This window comes from Microcaecilia unicolor, chromosome 14 (genome assembly GCF_901765095.1).
Source record: "Microcaecilia unicolor chromosome 14, aMicUni1.1, whole genome shotgun sequence".
In the NCBI taxonomy this organism is placed as follows: Eukaryota; Metazoa; Chordata; class Amphibia; order Gymnophiona; family Siphonopidae; genus Microcaecilia; species Microcaecilia unicolor.
The window spans coordinates 8,637,345-8,657,396 of record NC_044044.1 but is presented as its reverse complement, the minus strand read 5'-3'; the positions used below and the strand labels follow the sequence as shown (position 1 = coordinate 8,657,396).

The window sequence follows — 20,052 nt, the reverse complement described above, 5'->3', positions numbered from 1 at the left end:
GTTCATCAAGCCCAGCATCCTATTTCCAACAGTGGCCAATCCAGGTTACAAGTACCTGGCAAGATCCCAAAACAGTACATTTTATGCTGCTTATCCTAGAAATAAGCAGTGGATTTTCCCCAAGTCCATTTTAATAACGGTCTATGGATATTTGCTTTAGGAAACCATCCAAACCTTTTGCTAACTACTTTTACTACATTCTCTGGCAAAGAATTCCAGAGTTTAATTACACGTTGAGTGAAGAAATATTTTCTCTGAATTGTTGTACATTTACTACTTTGTAGCTTCATTGCGTGCCCCCTAGTCCTAGTATTTTTGGAAAGAGTAAACAAGCGATTCACGTCTACCTGTTCCACTCCACTCATTATTTTATAGACCTCTTATCAAAACTGCCCTCAGCCATCTTTTCTCCAAGCTGAAAAGCCCTAGTCGCTTTAGCCTTTCCTCATAGGAAAGTTGTCCCATCCCTTTTACCATTTTTGTCACCCTTTCTAATTTCACTATATCTTTTTTGAGATGTGGTGACCAGAACTGAACACAATATTTGAGGTGTGGTCGCACCATGGAGCGATACAAAGGTATTATAACATCCTCGTTTTTCTTTTCCATTCCTTTCCTAATACTACCTAACATTCTATTTGCTTTCTTAGCAGCCGACAACACAGAGCAGAGGGTTTCAACATATCAGTGATGATGCCTAGATCCCTTTCCTGGTCAGTGACTCCTAATGTGGAACCTTGCATTACGTATCTATAATTTGGGTTCCTCTTTCCCACATGCATCACTTTGCACTTGCTCACATTAAACGTCATCTGCCATTTGGGTGCCCAGTTTCCCAGTCTTGTAAGGTCTTCTTGTAATTTTTCACAATTCTCTTGCGATTTAACAACTTTGAATAACTTTGTGTTGTCAGCAAATTTAATTACCTCACTAGTTACTCCCATCTCTAGATCTTTCATAAATCTGTTAAAAAACAGCGGTCCCAACACAGACCCCTGGGGAACCCCACTATCTACACTTCTCCATTGAGAATACCAACCATTTAACCCTACCCTTTGTTTTCTACCTTTTAACCAGTTTTTAATCCACAATAGGACACTACCTCCTATCCCATGACTCTCCAGTTTCCCCTGGAGTACTTTATGAGGTACTTTGTCAAACGTATTTTGAAAATCCAGATACACAATATCAACTGGCTCACCTTTATCCACGTTTGTTCACCCCTTCAAAGAAATGTAATAGATTGGTGAGGCAGGATTTCCCTTCACTAAATCCATGTTGGCTTTGTCAGCACCAAAAATCCATTTGCCCTGCTTCGCTCAACCTCTAATACTACTTCTAGACATCTGTGTTTACAAGAACATAAATTATAACCAGGCCCCATGGTCCTGCTGCACCAAGTACTCTTCTTAAAACCACTAGATGTTTTCTGGGACATGTCAGGAAAAATAGCCAAGGAGAAATCAAAGGGGTTGATGGTCTAAAAAAGTCCCCGACTGAGTGCCTGAGCAGCAGAAAAGAAAAATACTTAAGTGACCAAAAACCTAAGTAAAGAAATAAAAGGGAGGATAAGTGAGGACTGGCACCACACGAGACACATGCAACAAGATGTAAGTACTCTGTAAACTGCAGCAAAAGAACAAACAGAGATGCAAGCTGAGGGTAGAGACCTAGAAAACAGGTCCTTATTGCTCCGCAGAAAAAAACAGAATGGAGATGGTCCCACATGACAACAGCAAATGAGAAGACAATTGCATACATTGTGAGCTGCTTGCCACGCAAGGTTCTGTTGGACGGAATCGCCCATCAGTATAAAGATGTTACCCTACTTGCCCTTGGAGAATTAAGCTTATCGTTAATTTGCAACAATTGAAAAAAGGTCATACAAAGTTTTGGTAAATGTATGCTGACAACAGTTATATTTCATTCCAATTTTTGAGCCTTGAATTTTACAAGGCATGTGACATCAGCATCGGGGTGTGGTAACCAAGTTTTCAATACATTTCTGCACATTTACTGAAAATTTGACTTAAGTACAAAGTAACTTGTGTTATGATGTAAAATGCATATTTATATTTGTGTGTATGTGTGTATATCTATGTGCATGTGTGTATACATACAAAGTGAGAAAACCACACACAAATATAAATATGGTTATGTTATTATCTTCATTATGGTTTATTACTTGCAGAGGAATGCTGCTTGGCTAAGATCCTGTATTTTAAAATAGGTGGTATATAAAGAGAAATTAATGAAAGATGCATTTACAGACACACAGATATGCAAACACTGAATATGATGCAAATCATTCAACATTCAATGTAATGTTACTGAAATGGTGACATCACAGGGAGGCCAATTTTAAACCCCCTTTGATTGTTTTTGGTGACTGTACCTCAGTAACATCCATGACTTTAATGGCTGCCAGCTGCCCTGTCTTGACATGGCGTCCCTGCAAATTAAAAAAAAAATACATATTGCATTAATTCCAAAGTTATGAGAGAGGACATGTCACAGGCGAGAAAGATTGAAGAGCAAGGAACAATAAAAGGCAATATTTATCTCCTGAGGGCAGAGATTATGACATGCACCTGAAAATTACTCATCCTCATTTGTTCTTTCAGATGAGCATACAAATTTCCCACCCAATGCCTCTTCCTTCTCTTGTCTAACCATAGAGCACTGCAATAATCTGAAGAATTAAAATCAGCATGGCTGTTCAAAACACTTGTCTTCTTAGGTGTCTTGTACAGCCTGCCCACCTTAAGTTACATGAGTGCCTACATACTTATTAGGACTTCCATTTACTACTGTACTTACACAGCCTGCTGAACAGACTCAGTTGCTTCATTTTCCACTTTGTCCTTCATTTTGGCTGCTCCAACATTGAATCATTTGCATGGGGCACTATAAATGGTTGAACCCGTCAGATTAAAGTTACTTACAAAACCAACGGAACATGCATGTGGCCAAAATACAGCAACAGGAGCCTGTAGATACCAGTTTCATTACTTCCATTCATCATTCTCTGCGTACTACTTTCAACAGTAACATAACCTCTTTGCTCACAGTGACCGTGGGACAATGTAACCAATATAGGGGATGTTTTTCCAAAAACTTAAAAATCAGGATGTAGCCAGGCAAATCTAACAACCTAAAAGTTCTCCCTTGCTCCTTTCCTCCATTTAGCTAACTTTGTGCATTTTAAATTGGATTCTGGGCATCAGATAGGATGAGCAACACAGAATCAACAAGACAAGTTTCCCATGCACTCTTAATGGTTTTACTTTTGAATTTGCTTGCTAGTACTCCACATATTGAATTTGTTCTTTTAGTACTCTGCATATTTAAATTTATTTGGTCTTTTAATCAAATCAAGTACACTCCTACGATTTAGGGGTCTCCCAGAAACCCCGGCGTATATAGACTGTGAATCAGTGGTAAAGCGTGCGGTTAGCGCCATCTTGATGGAAGCTGGAACCCCTTTGGATTCTAATGAGATTTTGATTGAGTGGTCTCACAGGGCCCTGGGCCCCGCTCATGATAATTTGTCTAAGGACATTATCGCCTGCTTCCAAGATTTTAAACTTAAGGCGTGGCTGTTACATGCAGCTCGACAACTCAATGATTTTCAATGGGACTCATATCATGTGGAGATCTGGCTACGGCTACCCTGAAGTGGCATGCGGAGCTAAAACCGGTTACAGGGAGGCTTCGCGAGCTGGGAATCCGGGATCATTGGAAACATCCTTTTGCTCTGGTGTTTTATAAAGATGACCGCATGCACCAGGTCAGATCACTATCTGAAGCCAGGGAGGTCCTTCTTGCAGAGAGCAAGCCAGTGGCGTCGAGGACCCCTGGTAAAGCTAAAGCCAATACTTCTTTGGCTGCACACCCCAAATGGCAGTGAGTGGCGAAGGGGCATAAGTGCCTGCCGCGCCAACAATCGGCAGGCCAACTCTCATGACTGTGTCATTTGTGAAGATGTACTTATCAGGTTGTGGCTCAAAACACTCTATTGATATTGACTATGAGACATGTGGCAACAGTTTGGAATAGCCAGTGTGAGCATTTATATTTCACTGGTCAGCTTATTTTGAATGCTAGATAATCTTTAAGCTCGCGCTAAGTATGTTATGGTGGGGGGGGGGGGATCATATCTGTGGGGGGGTGGGAGGGTGAGTTGCTTTTCTCTATTAGATACTTCTTCTTGAATGAAGGAGAATCTCAGAATTGTGTAGGGTTGGGGAGGGAGGGAGGGGTTCCGAGTGGGATTTGGGGGGAATTGTTTGGAAGAAGGATGATGGTTGGGAGGGGAAAGGGAGAGGCATAAATGCGGGATATGTTGATAGCTTGTATGGGTCTCTAATGTTGTTTGGATGTCGGATATAAAATTAGCGCTCCTGAACGTCAGGGGATTGAATGTGGCTATGAAGCGCCAGCTCTTATTTCGGGAGCTGGTTCGTTTAAAGGTGGTCATTGCCTTGGTTCAGGAGATTCACTTAAAACCGCAACATGAATGTATGTGTAGACATCGTAACTATCCTCTTACGTATTTTGCTTCCAACTGTGAGGGTGCCAAGACAAAAGGGGTTATGATAGCATTCAATGATTTGAGATAAGGGGGGCCGTTTTCTTTTATTAATTTTCTCTGTGGGGATTCAGAAATATACTTTAGCCAATTTATATGGGCTTAATGCAGACCACAGGGAATTCTTTCATCAATTAGATTAATTGTTATTGACACATGGGGAGGGGGGGGGGATTTTAATCTCACCTTCAATCCTCAGTTAGATAATTCTACTTTATCAGTACAGAATGCTCAGCAGAGCCGCTCATTGCTTCATGCGTATTTAGCTAGGTGGCAATTGGTAGATCTCTGGCGGCATGCTAATCCTGTATAAAAAGAATACACATTTTTCTTCAGCTCATAAATCCTTCTCCCGTATTGATTTCTGGTTAGGCGACGCCTCGATTCTCCAGTGTGCTAAAGATCAACAAATAGTGCCTCGCACATGGTCAGATCATAATCCAGTCGTCTTACACCTTCATTTTCATGTATTGCCAAACGCTGCCCCACATTGGCGTTTCGACGATACCCTGCTCTCTGATGTGACCTATATATTTCAACTTGAACATCTGATTAAAGAATATATCCAATTAAATGATAATGGGGAGGTTTCACTGGGATATTATGGGAGGGGTTTAAGGCTGTTATGCGAGGGCACTTCATTGCCTTAAAGGCTCATGTGCGGAAAGAGCGCTACCAGGCGGAAGATTCCTTGCAGAAACACTTGGCCGGGGTGGAAAGGCTAATAGTTACACAAGATTCTCAATCTCCCCCTCAATCTTTATTAGATCAAGCACATAAACTCCGTCAGGAGATATATGGGTTGCAGCTGGCTGACATTTCAGAGCAGCTGTAAAGGGCCCAGCAGGCCCATTTTGAGTTTGGAAATAAGGCTAGTAGACTTCTGGCCCATAAACTAAAAAAAAAAAAAAACAAACAAGCCAGGCACATTTCACACCTTTGAGATGATAACGGTAAGGTGACTTCCGATCAAATGGATTTGCAATTAATGTTTCAACATTTTTATGAGAGACTATACCTCTGATATTTGTCCTTCGGAGGACGATATCTCTGCTTATCTGGATCAGGTCATTTTACCGAAGTTACCGGAGGGGGCCCAACATAGACTGTCTAGACCTATTGAATTGAATGAGATTTTACAAGCAATTCAGGCTATGGCTCCTAGTAAGTCTCCTGGCTCTGATGGCTTAACAAATAAATTTTACAAGACCTCTCTACACAAGACTTTTGGTAAGCTTTTGGCACCCCCTTCTTTTGCGGATGTTTCACTCACTAAGGAATGCACAATCACTTCCGGAGACTTGGAATTTGGCACTTATTACAGTTTTGCCTAAGCCTGGTAAGGACCCACAATTGTGTAGCTCTTATAGGCCAATTTCTTTACTAGGGGTTGATTATAGAATTTTTACTAAGATATTAGCATCTCATTTACAACATTGCCTTCCACTTTTGGTTCACGAGGACCAGGCTGGGTTTGTCCATGGGCATCAAACTTTTGATAATATTCGTCGGGTGCTTCACCTTATCCATTGCGCTCATACCATAGAGATTCCTCTTTATCTGCGGTCATTGGACGCCGAGAAGGCGTTTGACTGGGTACATTGGACCTTTCTGTTTGCAGTTTTGGAGAGAATGGGGATATCGGGTGTTTTATCCATTGGCTTCATCTTTTATATTTAAACAGTTTTTATTACATTTTAACACAGTATACAATAGCAACACAGTCCTTTATATATATATATGTGACTAACAGAACACCTTGCAAATTAACAGTGCACAACTAGTCAATATCCACTGTTTTACAAAATTAACTCCCCCCTCCGTTCCCACCCTCCCCTTCCCCCCTCCCCCACACTCCACTAGTAACCCTCTCAACCTACCCTTATAGCAACAGTATTATCCATAGGAATACATTTCATACTCCCAAGAAAGGATTACCTATAGTTGCATAACAATAAATCACTATTATGCACATACTCCCTCCCCTTTCCTCGTACACAAACTCTCCTCATCAATAGCCCTGGAGGCCTGAGCTCTGATAACCCCCCCAGAGCGATGAAGGAGAATTGTCCACCTACTTTACATCTCCCCCTTCCCCCTGCATCCATTATGTATTTATTAATTCCCACAAAACAAAACTGAAGAGAGAAAAAAAAAAAAAAAAAACACCACAGAAGGCTCCCCTCCCCCCCCCCCTCTTTGGGATCCAGCGTGTGCAGCAGGAAAGAAGCCCCTTTAATCAACCCCTATCAGCTTCATCTTTTATATAAGGCTCCCACTGCTTCGGTTCAGGTTAATGGTAGACATACTCCTCCGTTTCCCTTGTTTCGGGGAATGCGGCAGGGTGGTGCTCTATCTCATCTCCTTTTTGCACTGGTGATTGAGCCCTTGGCTGTTTATATTCGTACACATCCAGATATCAAGGGACTGTGGCAGGGGACGATCAAATCACGGATTCTTTTATTTGCTGATGATATACTTCTTACCTTAACTGACCCTAGTACTTCTTTTTCAATTTTGTCCTCGGTTTTGCAAGAATACGGCTGGGTGTCAGGCTTTAAGATAAATATGGATAAGTGAGAAGCTCTGAATATCACTGTTCCGATCCAACTTTCCCTTTCACTAGGCGTCACGATTTATTAGATACTAGGGGGTTAATTTGACTAGGTGTCTGGAGGATCTCTATGAGGCAAATTTCCCTGCTAAATTACGAGAGCATTCTTGGAATTGGATAGGTGGGAGGGATTGACAATTTCTTGGCTTAGACGTATTAACACGGTTAAAATGATCCTGCTTCCTAAATTGCTGTATTTGTTTATGGCACTCCCAATCTCTATTTGATAAGTTCTTCCAAGATTTGCAACAGAGAGTGTTTTCCTTCATTTGGAAAAGGAGGCCCCCATGGATACGTTGAGCGGTAATGTATCAGTCGCGCGCTCATGGGGGAATGGGAGTTTTCTTTTTTTCTCTATTACCAGGCAGCCCATCTTCGAATTCTGGCTGATTGGCTTCAAGGGGAGAGGAAAATTTGGAAATCTTTGGAACAAACTTGGTTTGTCTCATATCTATCAAGAGCTATCCCTTGGTTGCCGGATCGGTTGCTGAAAGGGGTGGTCAAAATAGCTCCGCCACTCCTTAAGTGGCCTCTTATGACCTGGTGCGCAAACAGAGGGCATTTCTTTTCTGGGCGCACGCATTTCCTTCACATGTTTATCCAATTTGCACCTAGTTTTACTCCTGGGACCTCCGATCCCTGTTATGGCAACTGGGACAAGCTAGGCCTTTGTGAGCTTGGGCAGGTGTGGGAAGATGGGGAACTCCTAGATTTTGGGGAAGTGCAAGAGGAAAATGGGGTCCCTTCTTCCAATACATTTCAATATTATCAGTTGCGTGATTTTATCCTTAGGCGAGCAAAGGGTGAGCTGAGCTTAGTGGAAACAAATTTCGCACGGGCAATGGCTAGTGGGGGGGGGGGGGGGAGAGAGAGGGGATATCTAGAATTTACAAGGCACTCCACCAGCAGACTAAACCTATTATTTACTACCGACAGAAGTGGGGAAAGGCCATTAGGTGTTTCTTATGAATATTCAGAGTGGGAAAGGGTGTTTAAATCTTTGCTTAAAATGTCAGTGTCTAGTGCCCTTGTAGAGAATGGATATAAGATACTCTATTGCTGGTATTATTTATTTGGATTTGGCTCACACCTTTTTCAGTAGTAGCTCAAGGTGAGTTACATTCAGGTACACTGGATATTTCTGTGTCCCAGGAGGGCTCACAATCTAAGTTTGTACCTGAGGCAATGGAGGGTTAAGTGACTTGCCCAAGATCACAAGGAGCCAGCAGTGGGATTTGAACTGGCCACCTCTGGATTTCAAGACCGGTGCTCTAACAACCACTAGGCCACTCCTCCACTCCTCCACTCCAGAATCTTGCTATTCTTTGGAGTTCTACATGGAATCTTGTCACTCTTTAAGATTCCAGAATCTTATTTATTTAGATTTTGCTCACACCTTTTCAGTAGTAGCTCAAGGTGAGTTACATTCAGGTACACTGGATATTTCTCTGTCCCAGGAGGGCTCACAATCTAAGTTTGTACCTGAGGCAACGGAGGGTTAAGTGACTTCCCCAAGATCACAAGGAGCCAGCAGTGGGATTTGAACTGGCCACCTCTGGATTTCAAGACCGGTGCTCTAACAACCACTAGGCCACTCCTCTGTAGACATTTAAATGGCACATCATATCTCCCCTAACCTGAAGTACATACATTGAGATTTTTAAGTATGTCCCCATATACTTTATGGTGAAGAACACCGACCATTTTAGTAGCTGTCCTATGAACAGGCTCCACCCTGTTTGTATCTTTTTGAAGGTGCAGTCTCCAGAACTGTATGCAATATTCTAAATGAGGTCTCACCAGAGTCTTATAGAAGGGCATCATCGCCTCCTTTTTCCTACTGAAGATTCCTCTCCCATACAGCCAAGCACCTTCTATTTTCACCGTCAACTTGTCTACCTTTTTGGCCACCTTAAGATCATCACATATGATCACACCTACATCCCGTCCCTCTCCTGTGCTCAAACATTCTTCACCCCTTCCCGTTCCCTTGGGTGTTTCCCAACTCAAATTATACTCCCCAGAGACTAGTTAAAATGTTTAAAATGGGATCAGCCCTATTTTGGCGCCAGTGCGGGATGGAGGTGGTCTCGTCCTCATGATCAAGAATTCTGGACTAAAGTTTTGAAACTTGTGTTTAGCTTGACTAAGACCACCTATCCCAAGAAAATGGAATGCTATTTCTTGCATGTCAAACTGCAAGGAGGGACCATGAACACTCATCAGTTAGTTACGCAAGTAAATTAGTAATGGCGGCGGCATGGAAGCAGCAGACTTTACCTGGCCTTCCTGTAATACTAAGCAAGCTGGACTATATCCATTTGATGTCTAAGCTTACAGCTATGCATATCGCATTTGGGATCCATACTTTTTGTGGTCCTCTCATCCTGACTCTTACTTGCTTAACTCATCCTGACTCTTCTTTGCTTAATTCACAGGTGCTGGTAGGGTGGGGGGAGAAATGGATGGGGGAGGTTGGGTTTGTTAGGAAAAAATGAATGTTAGATTTCTGCCTGTACTATATCTGTTCATTATTGGGAACTTAACCTGTGGTTGGTTCTGATGTTGTATTTACTGAGCTTTATTATATTTCAATAACATTAAATTAAAAAAAACAAACGAACAAATTATTCATGAGCATACTCATGCCTTCATTTTCTCTGTTCAATGTCCCCAGTTTTGGAACCTTCTACCAACCACCTTATGACATCAAACCTCATTACCGGCTTTCAAATCTGAACTCAAGACATTCTTATTCCAAGATGCATTTCATTAAACTTCTCTTTTTTTGCAGACCTCCTGATTATGAGTCCGAATGACTAAGAGCATCCCTTATATTTATTCCTTCCCTCTTTACTCAATACATGGATTGCTTCCCCTCTTACCTGTCTGTCTATTTGAATGCACACACCATTTCTTTCTCTTATATATTTGCATACATTGTAAGCCACCTAGATGGCACTCTTGGCCAGTAGCCTAGTAAATTGTAATAAACTTGAAACTTGCAGATGCACGCAAGCGCAGCAAGTCACTTCAAATGGTTTCTAGAAAATAAAGCGTTGGGAAGAATCTCCACACAGGGGTTCTTTCAAATGCCTAGCATCCACCTGGGGTTAACCCTGCAGTCTCCAGGAGGGTCTGTCCCCAGCACTGCTCAGGCCCGTCTGCACCTGGATACGTGCTCTACAAGCACCCTCCTCCCACCGACTGGGTCCCACTTGTCTCTGGGCGAGTCTCCCACTCTCAAGTTATTTCCCAGTGATTTCTAGGTTACTGGGGCCACACTCTCAGGGGTCCCACAGTTCCTGGAAAGACCCAACACATATCACTAGGATTCTTAGTCAGTCCAGGACAACAGAGCCAATAAACAGGTTTACTGTCACAGTAGGACAGTGAACACTTGAAAAAAAACAGGTGAAAAAATGTACAGCAAGCAATAACAGGTAACTGAACAAAGAGCAATATTAAAACTATCTAACACTTGTTACTACCTGGTTAGCACCTGGGGAGTTAAAGGAAATTAACTGCTCACAAGTTTTGACCAGGGTCTCAGGACAGAGATGTTCCTCCTCTGAGACTGGGGAAAAATCCAGTACCTCCTGGCTAGTTTGAACTCCAGGGCCAAACAGAGCCCAGGACACTAACTTGGAAATTATCTGGTCAATAGTACTGCAAAATGCCTCTTCACATGCTTAAACTGGAAAAGAAAATAGTCTTTTTTGCAACAGCTTTAAAAACACAAAACAGATGCCATCTGCTGGCCAATTAGGAGAAATACACTTCATGAAATAATACAGTTCACAGGCTTAGAAACCCACTGTTTCATCACAGGCTTCATCAGTTACATCACCCATAAAGATGACAACAACCAGGGAGTAGGAAAACAGAGAGATAACAATGAGCCACTATGTGGTATTAGCATAAATTGAAATCTGTAACAATGACTCTAAACAGTATTTTATTTCATAATATGGGAACATGCCCGATTTTTTTTTTTAGATTATACACCTTTTTTTATAGAATTATTTTAAATACTGCATTCAACTAAAAGGAAGTTCTGTTTTTTATGACAGTTTATACGTTTTGCTGGAGCACAGAACTGTGGATGCAGAAAGGGGTTATCAGAAATCAAGGACTAGCTTGAGTCATTCTGAGGAGACAAAATGACGGCATTTGCACTCATTGTTCACGGACTGATTTTTCTTCGTATGGTTAAAAAGAAGGACAAACTGCAGATTTTGCCTTCTGAATCAATGTTTCCAATGAAGACACACATATGGTTCTGCTAACGTATCTCTAGCCAGCATTGCAGATCCTCTTGCTAATTAGTACTACAATATCCAATCCTCACATACAATATACCTTAATATACTGGTAACATACCTCAGCCCTGCTCTACAGCACCTACTGTTATTCCAGTACAGGCTCTATCCTGTACAACTCTGGCATGAACTGGAGGAGATGTGGATTCAGCTTTTCAACCCTGAGCAAAAAAATCCAGATCAATGCTTAATGTCATTGCCAGTTGTTATGACTGGGGACACATACATATGAGCTTTGATCATCAAGGGAGAGCTGGTACACATCAATGTCATGAGCAAAGCTGCAGCGCTCCATCTCTGTGACTTGGCCATTGCAGTGACATTTTATGGTAGGATTTCAAAACCCTTCAAAACTCATATGTATGTGTCCCCAGGCCTGCTACTCCGAGCCATGGCAAAGAAGCTACATAAAATAGAAAAACAAGTTAGCAAAAACAAATAGCAAAGCATTCTCATTCATGTGAAAATATATGGATGCCCTTACAGCTCCACCGTCAACACTTGCCTCATCCTTGCAGTAAAGAACAGCAGAATATTCCAAACTCACCTTATACACTTGTCCATATGTTCCATTGCCAACTACTTCTACTAGTTCAAATATTCCAGCAGGGTCCTACAAGAGAGGAACAGATAAAATCAGAGGCTGAAAGGGAAACAGACCCTCTTTAAAGAAGTGCACTGTGATTAATTATATTCCAGTTGAACCTGAATCTGTGGTCAAAAAGCTGGGCAAAGGCAGAACTCTCCCAGGCTCCATGAAGTCCCAACATCTAGGAATTTAAACTGGTACCCTGAAGGTATAAGTAAACTATGGCCCTCATTTACTAAGCTGTGTTAACATGTTAATACACATTATTGCAATGTAATGAATATTAATGCGTGTCCCATTTTTCTCAATGAGTCCCTCTTTACTAACTATGCACTTAACTCAAATTAACACAGCTGCCAAGTTACACAGTTTTAAGAGAGAAATTTTAGGCCAGTCTTGTATTTCAAACAATCTTATCCTAGTATATTATAGGATATGCAGCCTTGATTTAAATGGGCAGATCTAGTTCAAAACTAGAAATGCCCAAGTCGTCTTCCTTCTGGAACCAGGCAACTTGGCAGATCTGAAATACCATGCTGTTAAAATATCAATGCAGTTTAATAAAAGAAGACCTATGTAAACAAAAGCTGCTCACAGACAAAACACAGGCAAATGTCTGATAAATATTCAGCTCGAATAAACTAAAAACTCGTCCAGTCTGAAATCCTTGAGAGCTAGACCTGGAAATAAAGTCAAGAAATAAGTTGTTGGTGTGACTTTTTCACTGTACAGTGATTGGCTGCCGACATAAAGGTGTCCTCCTTTTTATTATGGGAGCCATCTTGGCAGTTTGTGACATAATAGAACCAGCTAGCACGGTAAGAGTATGCATTCAGGTCAGACTGATTTCTTGAAAAGTTCACATTCCACTGCTTCACACTGATTACAATTCTTTTTATTTATAGGTGTCAGCACAGTAAGGTCTCCAGAAGAAGCTCGTGGCAAAACGGATCCCTGTCGGGGTTGACACTGTCCTGTTCCTGTGCAGCGCTGCTTGAAAATCTTAATGACCGGAGACTGTACCCAGTGTTTGAAGTTATGCAGTACTGCATGAAAGCCTTAGTGGATAAGATAATCATCTTGAACAAAAACATTAAGTGTGATTTTTTTTTTACTTTAACTACACATTCAGTAATAAGTGTGATGATTTTTGGGATACTATTAAATATGGACACCGATTTGTTTTAAAGGGGGTTTTTCTGACCAGTGATTACTTTTTCAACTGAGAGCGGTAATGGACGTTTATTTATATGGTTCATGGTAACCAGATGACAGCTCCAGTTTGATGAGGTATTTTCCTCCCTTTTTTTTTTAACACCAAAATGTATATTATTGTCACTGTGATATTTTTTCAAGTTTCACCATATTCACTGTTTTTTGCGAGATGTTGTACCTATATGTTATTCAGTAAATAGGATCCTGGCGGTTGATTTTTATCTAACATTTTGCAAAACCAGTTAAAAAAAGTACCAGTTAGACCGATATCACTTAGCTTTCCTAGCAATAGACCATGTTCCACATCATCAAAATTTGCTGAGATGTCTAATTAAAGTAAAACAGCCTGTCGACCCAGACATAACTGGTTGTTTTTTTTTTTTACAAAGGATGTTAGAACTCACAATAACATTTCTGTACTGTGAGCAGCACGAAAGTCAAACTGTGAAAAATGTAGACATGAAAATCTGTTTAAGTAGTTTGCAAATTGCTTACTTAAAGGTCTTGATTAATTTTGTAAAAAGAAGTATACTGGCAACTGGTCGAAAACTAGAGGGTAATGAGAGATCTGCCTTGGGAAAAGGAGTCAACACTACTCTACCCATATCGGCAGGTAGAAGTCAATCTTTAATAAATCATAAATTAAAACAGATGAGCAGGATCCGCTGGGAAACAGTGATCATAACACCAAATTTGAGCTATTTGGAGTGAAGTCACTAAGGAAATCTAATGTAGCAGCTTTTAATTTTTGAAAGGGTGACTGACAAAATAAGGAAATGGTTAAAAATAAGCTGAAAGGATCAGCCACAATGGCATGGATGTTGTTTAAAAATACCATCATGGAAGCCCAGACTAGACGTATTCCACATATTAACAAAGGTGGAAAAAAGAGCAAATGACAGCCAGCATGGTTAACAGGTAAGGTGAAAGACACTATTATAGAGCCAAAAGAACATCTTTAAAAAAATGGAAAAAGGATCCAAATGAAGAAAATAAGAAGCAACATAAGCACTGTCAAGCCACATACAAAAAGTTGATGAAGGCTAAAAAGGAATATGAAGAAAAACTTGCCAAAGAGACAAAAATTCATAGTTACACTTTTTTCAGGTATATCAGAAGCAGAAAGCCTGAGAGGGAATCTGTGGGACAATTAGATCAAGAAGGAGCAAAAGGAGCACTCCAGGAGGACAAGGCCATAGCGGAGAGATTGAATGAATTCTTTGTTACGGCCTTTACGGAAGAAGATGTAAGATCTACCTGTACCAGAAATGGTTTTTAGGGGTGACAATGTGGAGAAACTGAAAGAAATCTCGGTGAACTTGGATGATGTACTGAGCCAAACTGACAAGTTAGAGAGATAAATAAGCAAGGAATATTTTGGAAAAGATACTGCATAATAAGAAAGTCAATAATATTCACTTCTTACATTTCAATAAAGAATGAAGTACTATGTATTAAACACATTCCCAACAGCAGCTGAAGACTCGATCCAGATGGGATACTGCTTACCGAAAGCCCTATTAGAGTGTTAACACACAAGCAGGTGAGGGCTCCACATGCATAGCCAAAGAGAAACATAGCTACAACATTGGCTCACAGGGTTCATACAGCTACCCCCAAAGTTTTCCAACTATCTCATATTCTCAACATGCAAACAAAGCAAGAAGCTGAAAATACCAAACACTACAGTAAAATGGAAGGGAAGGTTCCTAGAGGGGGCATGAGGGTGCTGGTGGGAGTGTGATCTCAATCCAGATCACATGGCCTGTGTCTGAAGAACTGCTTGAATCCTGGAGAAAGCAAGGACACAGCATATAGCATTCACTGAGCCTGCTGCTGGGTTCTGTTGCTATGCAACAACAAAATTAAAAAGGTAGAAAAATGCAAGAGGAGCTGCTGTGGCACAATTCTGAGAAGCCTGGCACTGTCATCTAAGAATTTTTGCCCAATGACTGGAAACTAACTTACTCATCCTACTTTGCTACTTATCTAAGTCTTTCCCCTCCTCTACAAACAGAGTCCCAGACAAGCAAGTTCTGGCACTGCAGGATCACAACAGCTACACTGTTGGGCACCTGCCGGACTGCTGTTGACATCATAGCTCCTGAACTTATTGTTCTGCTGGTTTAGGTTCCCATCCAGGTCCTCCACAGTAGAAACAGAACAAAGATCAGGCTGTGCTCTGACCAACGCTGCCAGCACTGGTCCGAGAGCCGATATAGCTGTACAGACTGTGCTATCATCTGGTAATACTAACCCTGCCTCCTGGCAACACAACTAGAGACCTCTGAGCTTTCTATGTCATTTTCACCACATGGTAACTGAGCTGCTCCAATACCATAATTACAGTTCATTTAATCCACACACAGTTAGGGATCCATCCCACCTACCCCAGCTTCCACCCACTCCTGGTCTGATCTCTAATTTCTAGGCCCATAAACTGATTAGGAGGGTAGAAAGTTAATTAGGGCACCTCTGTCAGCCTCCTACTCCATTAGCAACTTAAATCACAAATAAGATGCAGCGAGATAGAGGCTATCCAGTCTTTTGCATTGAGTGTCAGATGTTTGATTATCTCCCAGCTGGAGAGAATTTATGCGTGTGTACTCAATGCAAACAGCTCCTAGCACTCAGGGTATGGGTCCAATCTCTGGAGGCTAGAGTAGCAGACGGAGAAGCTGAGGTAGGCAGAGAGGTATATAGAGGAGGCCTATAGGGGCACAGTAGAGAAGTCCCACCTCCAATCTGGTAACACATTAAACTCTGGAATTAATTGCCAAAGAATGTGGTAAAAGCAGTTAACTATAGCAAGTTAAAAAGAAATCTTGGGACAATTTCCTAAAAGTGTATAAGCCATTATTAAGATGGACTTGGGATAATCCATTACTTATTTCTGAGATAAATAGTATAAAATCTATTTGGGGATCTTGCCAAGTACTTGAATCTGGATTAGCCACTGTTGGAAACAGGATGCTGGGCTTGATGGACCTTTGGTCTGGTCTCAATATCACAATGCTTATGTTCTTAATTTTCTCATGGATCCTGGACTGGTCTAGTAGGAATCAAAGAAAATAAGTTAGCATATGTGACCATATATCACTATCCTTTTCATCCTGCTAGATCAGTTGAGAGCAAGAAGGTTTGATAACAGAAGACAGCATGATGTGACAAGGTTGAAGCTGGTCTCCACCCAAGGTGGTTTTAATTTTTCCCAATGCAGCTGCCACCATATTGATACACCCAAAATGATGACATCGAAAGGGCAACAAGCTCTGCCTACTGGTGTTATAAAGGCCAGATAGGCTCATGCTGTCTGTTATTAAACCTCCTTGGTTCAGACCAATGGGATGTACAAAAGCTCTGTCAGGGTAGGAGGAACAAAAGGCACCCTTCACCAATGCTCTAAGACACTGTCCTCTTTGATTTAAACATCAACCCTGTAGTGCCTCACAAAGGAATGCAACAATGACCCACAGATATCCTCTGGAGTGACCGCCTAGGCTTCTGTCCATGAAGTCACTTGAGATCTTATGGAATGGCCTGGAGACCCTCAAACTATTTTATTGCTAAGAATATTAAACAAGAGTCTATCACATTTTCTGAAAGCATCTGCCACCTCCAAACAGCATCGATGAACATCCAGTCTGACCCTTTATCGACTGCCTAGAACACGATGGGAAAGAAATCACCTGATTCACATGAAAAAGAGAATCAACCTTTAGCAAGAAGAATGGAATTGTATAAAATCAAAATGGAGTCAGCCACAAAGTACAAATAAGAATTACAAGATTGCCTTTAACACCCAGATTCGCCTAGCTGAACAAAAAGCCACCAAGAATACTGTTTTCAGGGGAAGATTCCTAGTTGTTTTTACTTGGTATACCACTTGCTAAATATACCAGCAGTTCAGAATAACAAAATAAATAATATCAAGGAAAAGAATGCAAATACTAGGACAAGGGGGCATGCGATGAAGCTGGAGTGCAGTAAGTTTAAAACAAATAAGAGAAAATTTTTCTTTACTCAGCGCGTAATTCGACTCTGGAATTCGTTGCCGGAGAATGTGGTTAAGGCAGTTAGCTTAGCAGAGTTTAAGAAAGGTTTGGACGGCTTCCTAAAGGAAAAGGCCATTGAATGTTATTAAATGGACGTAGGGAAAAATCCACTATTCCTGGGACAAGCAGTACAAAATGCTGTGCTCCGTGGATCTTGTCGGATGATTGTGACCTGGATGGGCCACTGTCGGAGACAGGGTGCTGGGCTAGATGGACCTTTGGTCTATCCCAGTTTGGCGATGCTTATGTCTTATGTCTAAGAAAGATAAGTCCTGACACATCAGGGGACCCAGGTTATAATTCAACGTAAAACATCAATAGTAAAACAGGCAAAATACAAACAAGTACCAATATCACAAATTAAATAAAAATTAAGATACCAAAAGGAGGCAGGAAGTACTCATAAAAGGCAACACTGTGAATGACTAATGATGTCTGGAGAATGCCAGCATACCATCAAAAATAATAAAGTTTTATTGGTGCCTAATGATGACCATTATTAAGATGCTAAGATTGATCAAGTGGAAAACTTTTTGTCAAGTAACAGGTTTCAAAGCCACCTTAAACGGTTATAAGTAGTTTTAGGATGGATGTAATATGACAGTTCCACAGAGCAGGGGCAACAACAATAAAGCAACTGTGTCATGTATTGTTCAAGCACACCATATAATAGGAAAGGATAATCCTGTTGTGACGAGCAATGTAGGAGCATAGGGTATAAGGTTACTAAAGAGAAATTGCAGTGAACCAGAGCAGAACACTTGGCATACAATGACCTCTTAAATGGGATTTGATATGCAAGAAGGAGACAATGCTCTTGGACAAGAAAGGGAATAAATTTATGAAAGCATTTTGCTCCCAGCAAAAGCTTTACTGAAGTACTCTGAATAGTTTGAATTCTACTGAGCTGATCAAGGGGTAGGCCATGGAACAAATAATCGAGCCGAGACAGGATAAGTGACTCAATTTAAAAGGGAATCCTTTCTATATTCAATAGCGTGTTATCTTTAAAAGTGGAGGAAAAGTATCACGTGTTATGACGGAACTCCGAGCTTCGCAGTTATACTGTCATTTACGACAGTACAACTGCGAAGCTCGGAGTTACGTCGCAACACGACACATGAGGCTTTTCCTCCAGTTTAAAGATGAAAACACGCTGTTGAATATAGAAAGGATTCCATTTGATTCGCTTGTATAGTATACGTGTCCTTTATTTTGCTCAATTTGAGATTTTTAATTTAAAAAAGGGGTCATAGTGACTGAAGATGCTTTAATATGAAAAATTACTTTCTGATTAGACTGGCTAATAGTGTGTCAAAGGAAAGGAATTTGTTGAGGATGGTCCCTAACATCTAGGTGTTCTCAGTCATCCTTATCCTAACTTAGATTGTAAGCCCTCCAGGGACAGTGAAATACCCAGTGTACCTGAATGTAACTCACCTTGAGCTACTACTGAAAAAGGTGTGAGGAAAATCTAAATTAATAATAATAATAACAATAACAACCACCACCACCAGGGGAAATGCAGGCATACTTATTGGTGATGTCCTCAGGACAGATCCTGTGTCGTTGGTGTTCTGTTCTACTTGAGCTCAGAGAATCTTATTGTTTAGAGGGTCTCTAAGAATATGCAGGTAATCCCACACTAGTAACATTCCAAGGATCTCTTCAGTATTTCTCTATGGTGCGTGTGAACCTGTTTCCTCTACTCTCTTTATCACGAGTTATTTTCTTTTTTTCTCCTCTGTAGTAGTGAGAAAATGCATGGAATAGAATTCCATGGAAAATATCATGCATCCCTTCTTCCCTCCAGAGTTAATTCCAGCATCCATGGGAGCTAACAAAAAACAAACACTTCTGAGTCTCTCTCCTCACTGGGCAAGCTCTAGACCGGAGATAAAACTAAATCAACAAGTAAAACTCTTCCAGACCAGGTGTTTCATCAACAGAAATTCTATTGAACAGAACTAGTGGCTCGAATACCAGAGACTGCTCCTTCACCCCTACATCACCACAATGGTTTATACTTATTGTTTATTGTTTTAATATACCACCTACTTTGTGCACAAATTGAGGCGGTTTACATTGCCAAAAAGTTATAGGAAATAGAAAGGAATTCAATACTACATGATAGGAAAGGGACAAACACACAAGAGGCACAAGCGGCTCACATTTGACAATACAATACCCTCAAACTTGCTGAATCATAACAAATAGAATAGAGCATAAAATATCCATGTTCAAAAAGTCTTTAATCCAGTCAAAGGTACTGTGGGCGTGAGTTCCACAGAGCAGATGCAAGAAAATAAAGAAGGCACTTGCCCTCTTAGACTCCCACCTCACTCTTGTGGGATTGGGAATCACCTCAAGGATTGCAAAAATACAAGCTGAGGTGTATGGGATTATTAGAAATGAGAAATACCAGGGTGTGTTGCTATAAAGAACTTTGTGTGTCAAGGTGAGATCTTTAAATGTAACTCTATATTCAATGGGTAACCAGTGTAACCAACAAAGAAGTGGAGAGACATGATCGTAATGACTTGCCTTACAGAGAATTCTTGCTGCTGTATTCTGTAAGGTTTGTAGCCATTTAAGATTGGTCTTTGTAATACAAGTATAAATATTATAGTAGTCATATCTGGAGTGCACATAAGCATAGAATAGAG

General features: G+C 40.9%; 1 protein-coding gene across 4 annotated transcripts in view; it reads right to left on the bottom strand.

Annotated features, from left to right (window-relative positions):
* The window catches only part of MINK1 (misshapen like kinase 1), a 302,641-nt gene that overhangs the window by 193,708 nt on the left and 88,881 nt on the right, over positions 1–20,052 (bottom strand). For all 4 annotated transcript variants that reach the window (XM_030186952.1, XM_030186954.1, XM_030186955.1 and 1 more), the window contains exons 2-3: positions 12,075–12,140; positions 2,396–2,452 (exon numbers count right to left, since the gene is read on the bottom strand). In XM_030186952.1, the coding sequence (XP_030042812.1) occupies positions 2,396–2,452; positions 12,075–12,140 (123 nt within the window). The remainder of the gene's footprint in view (positions 1–2,395; positions 2,453–12,074; positions 12,141–20,052) is intronic.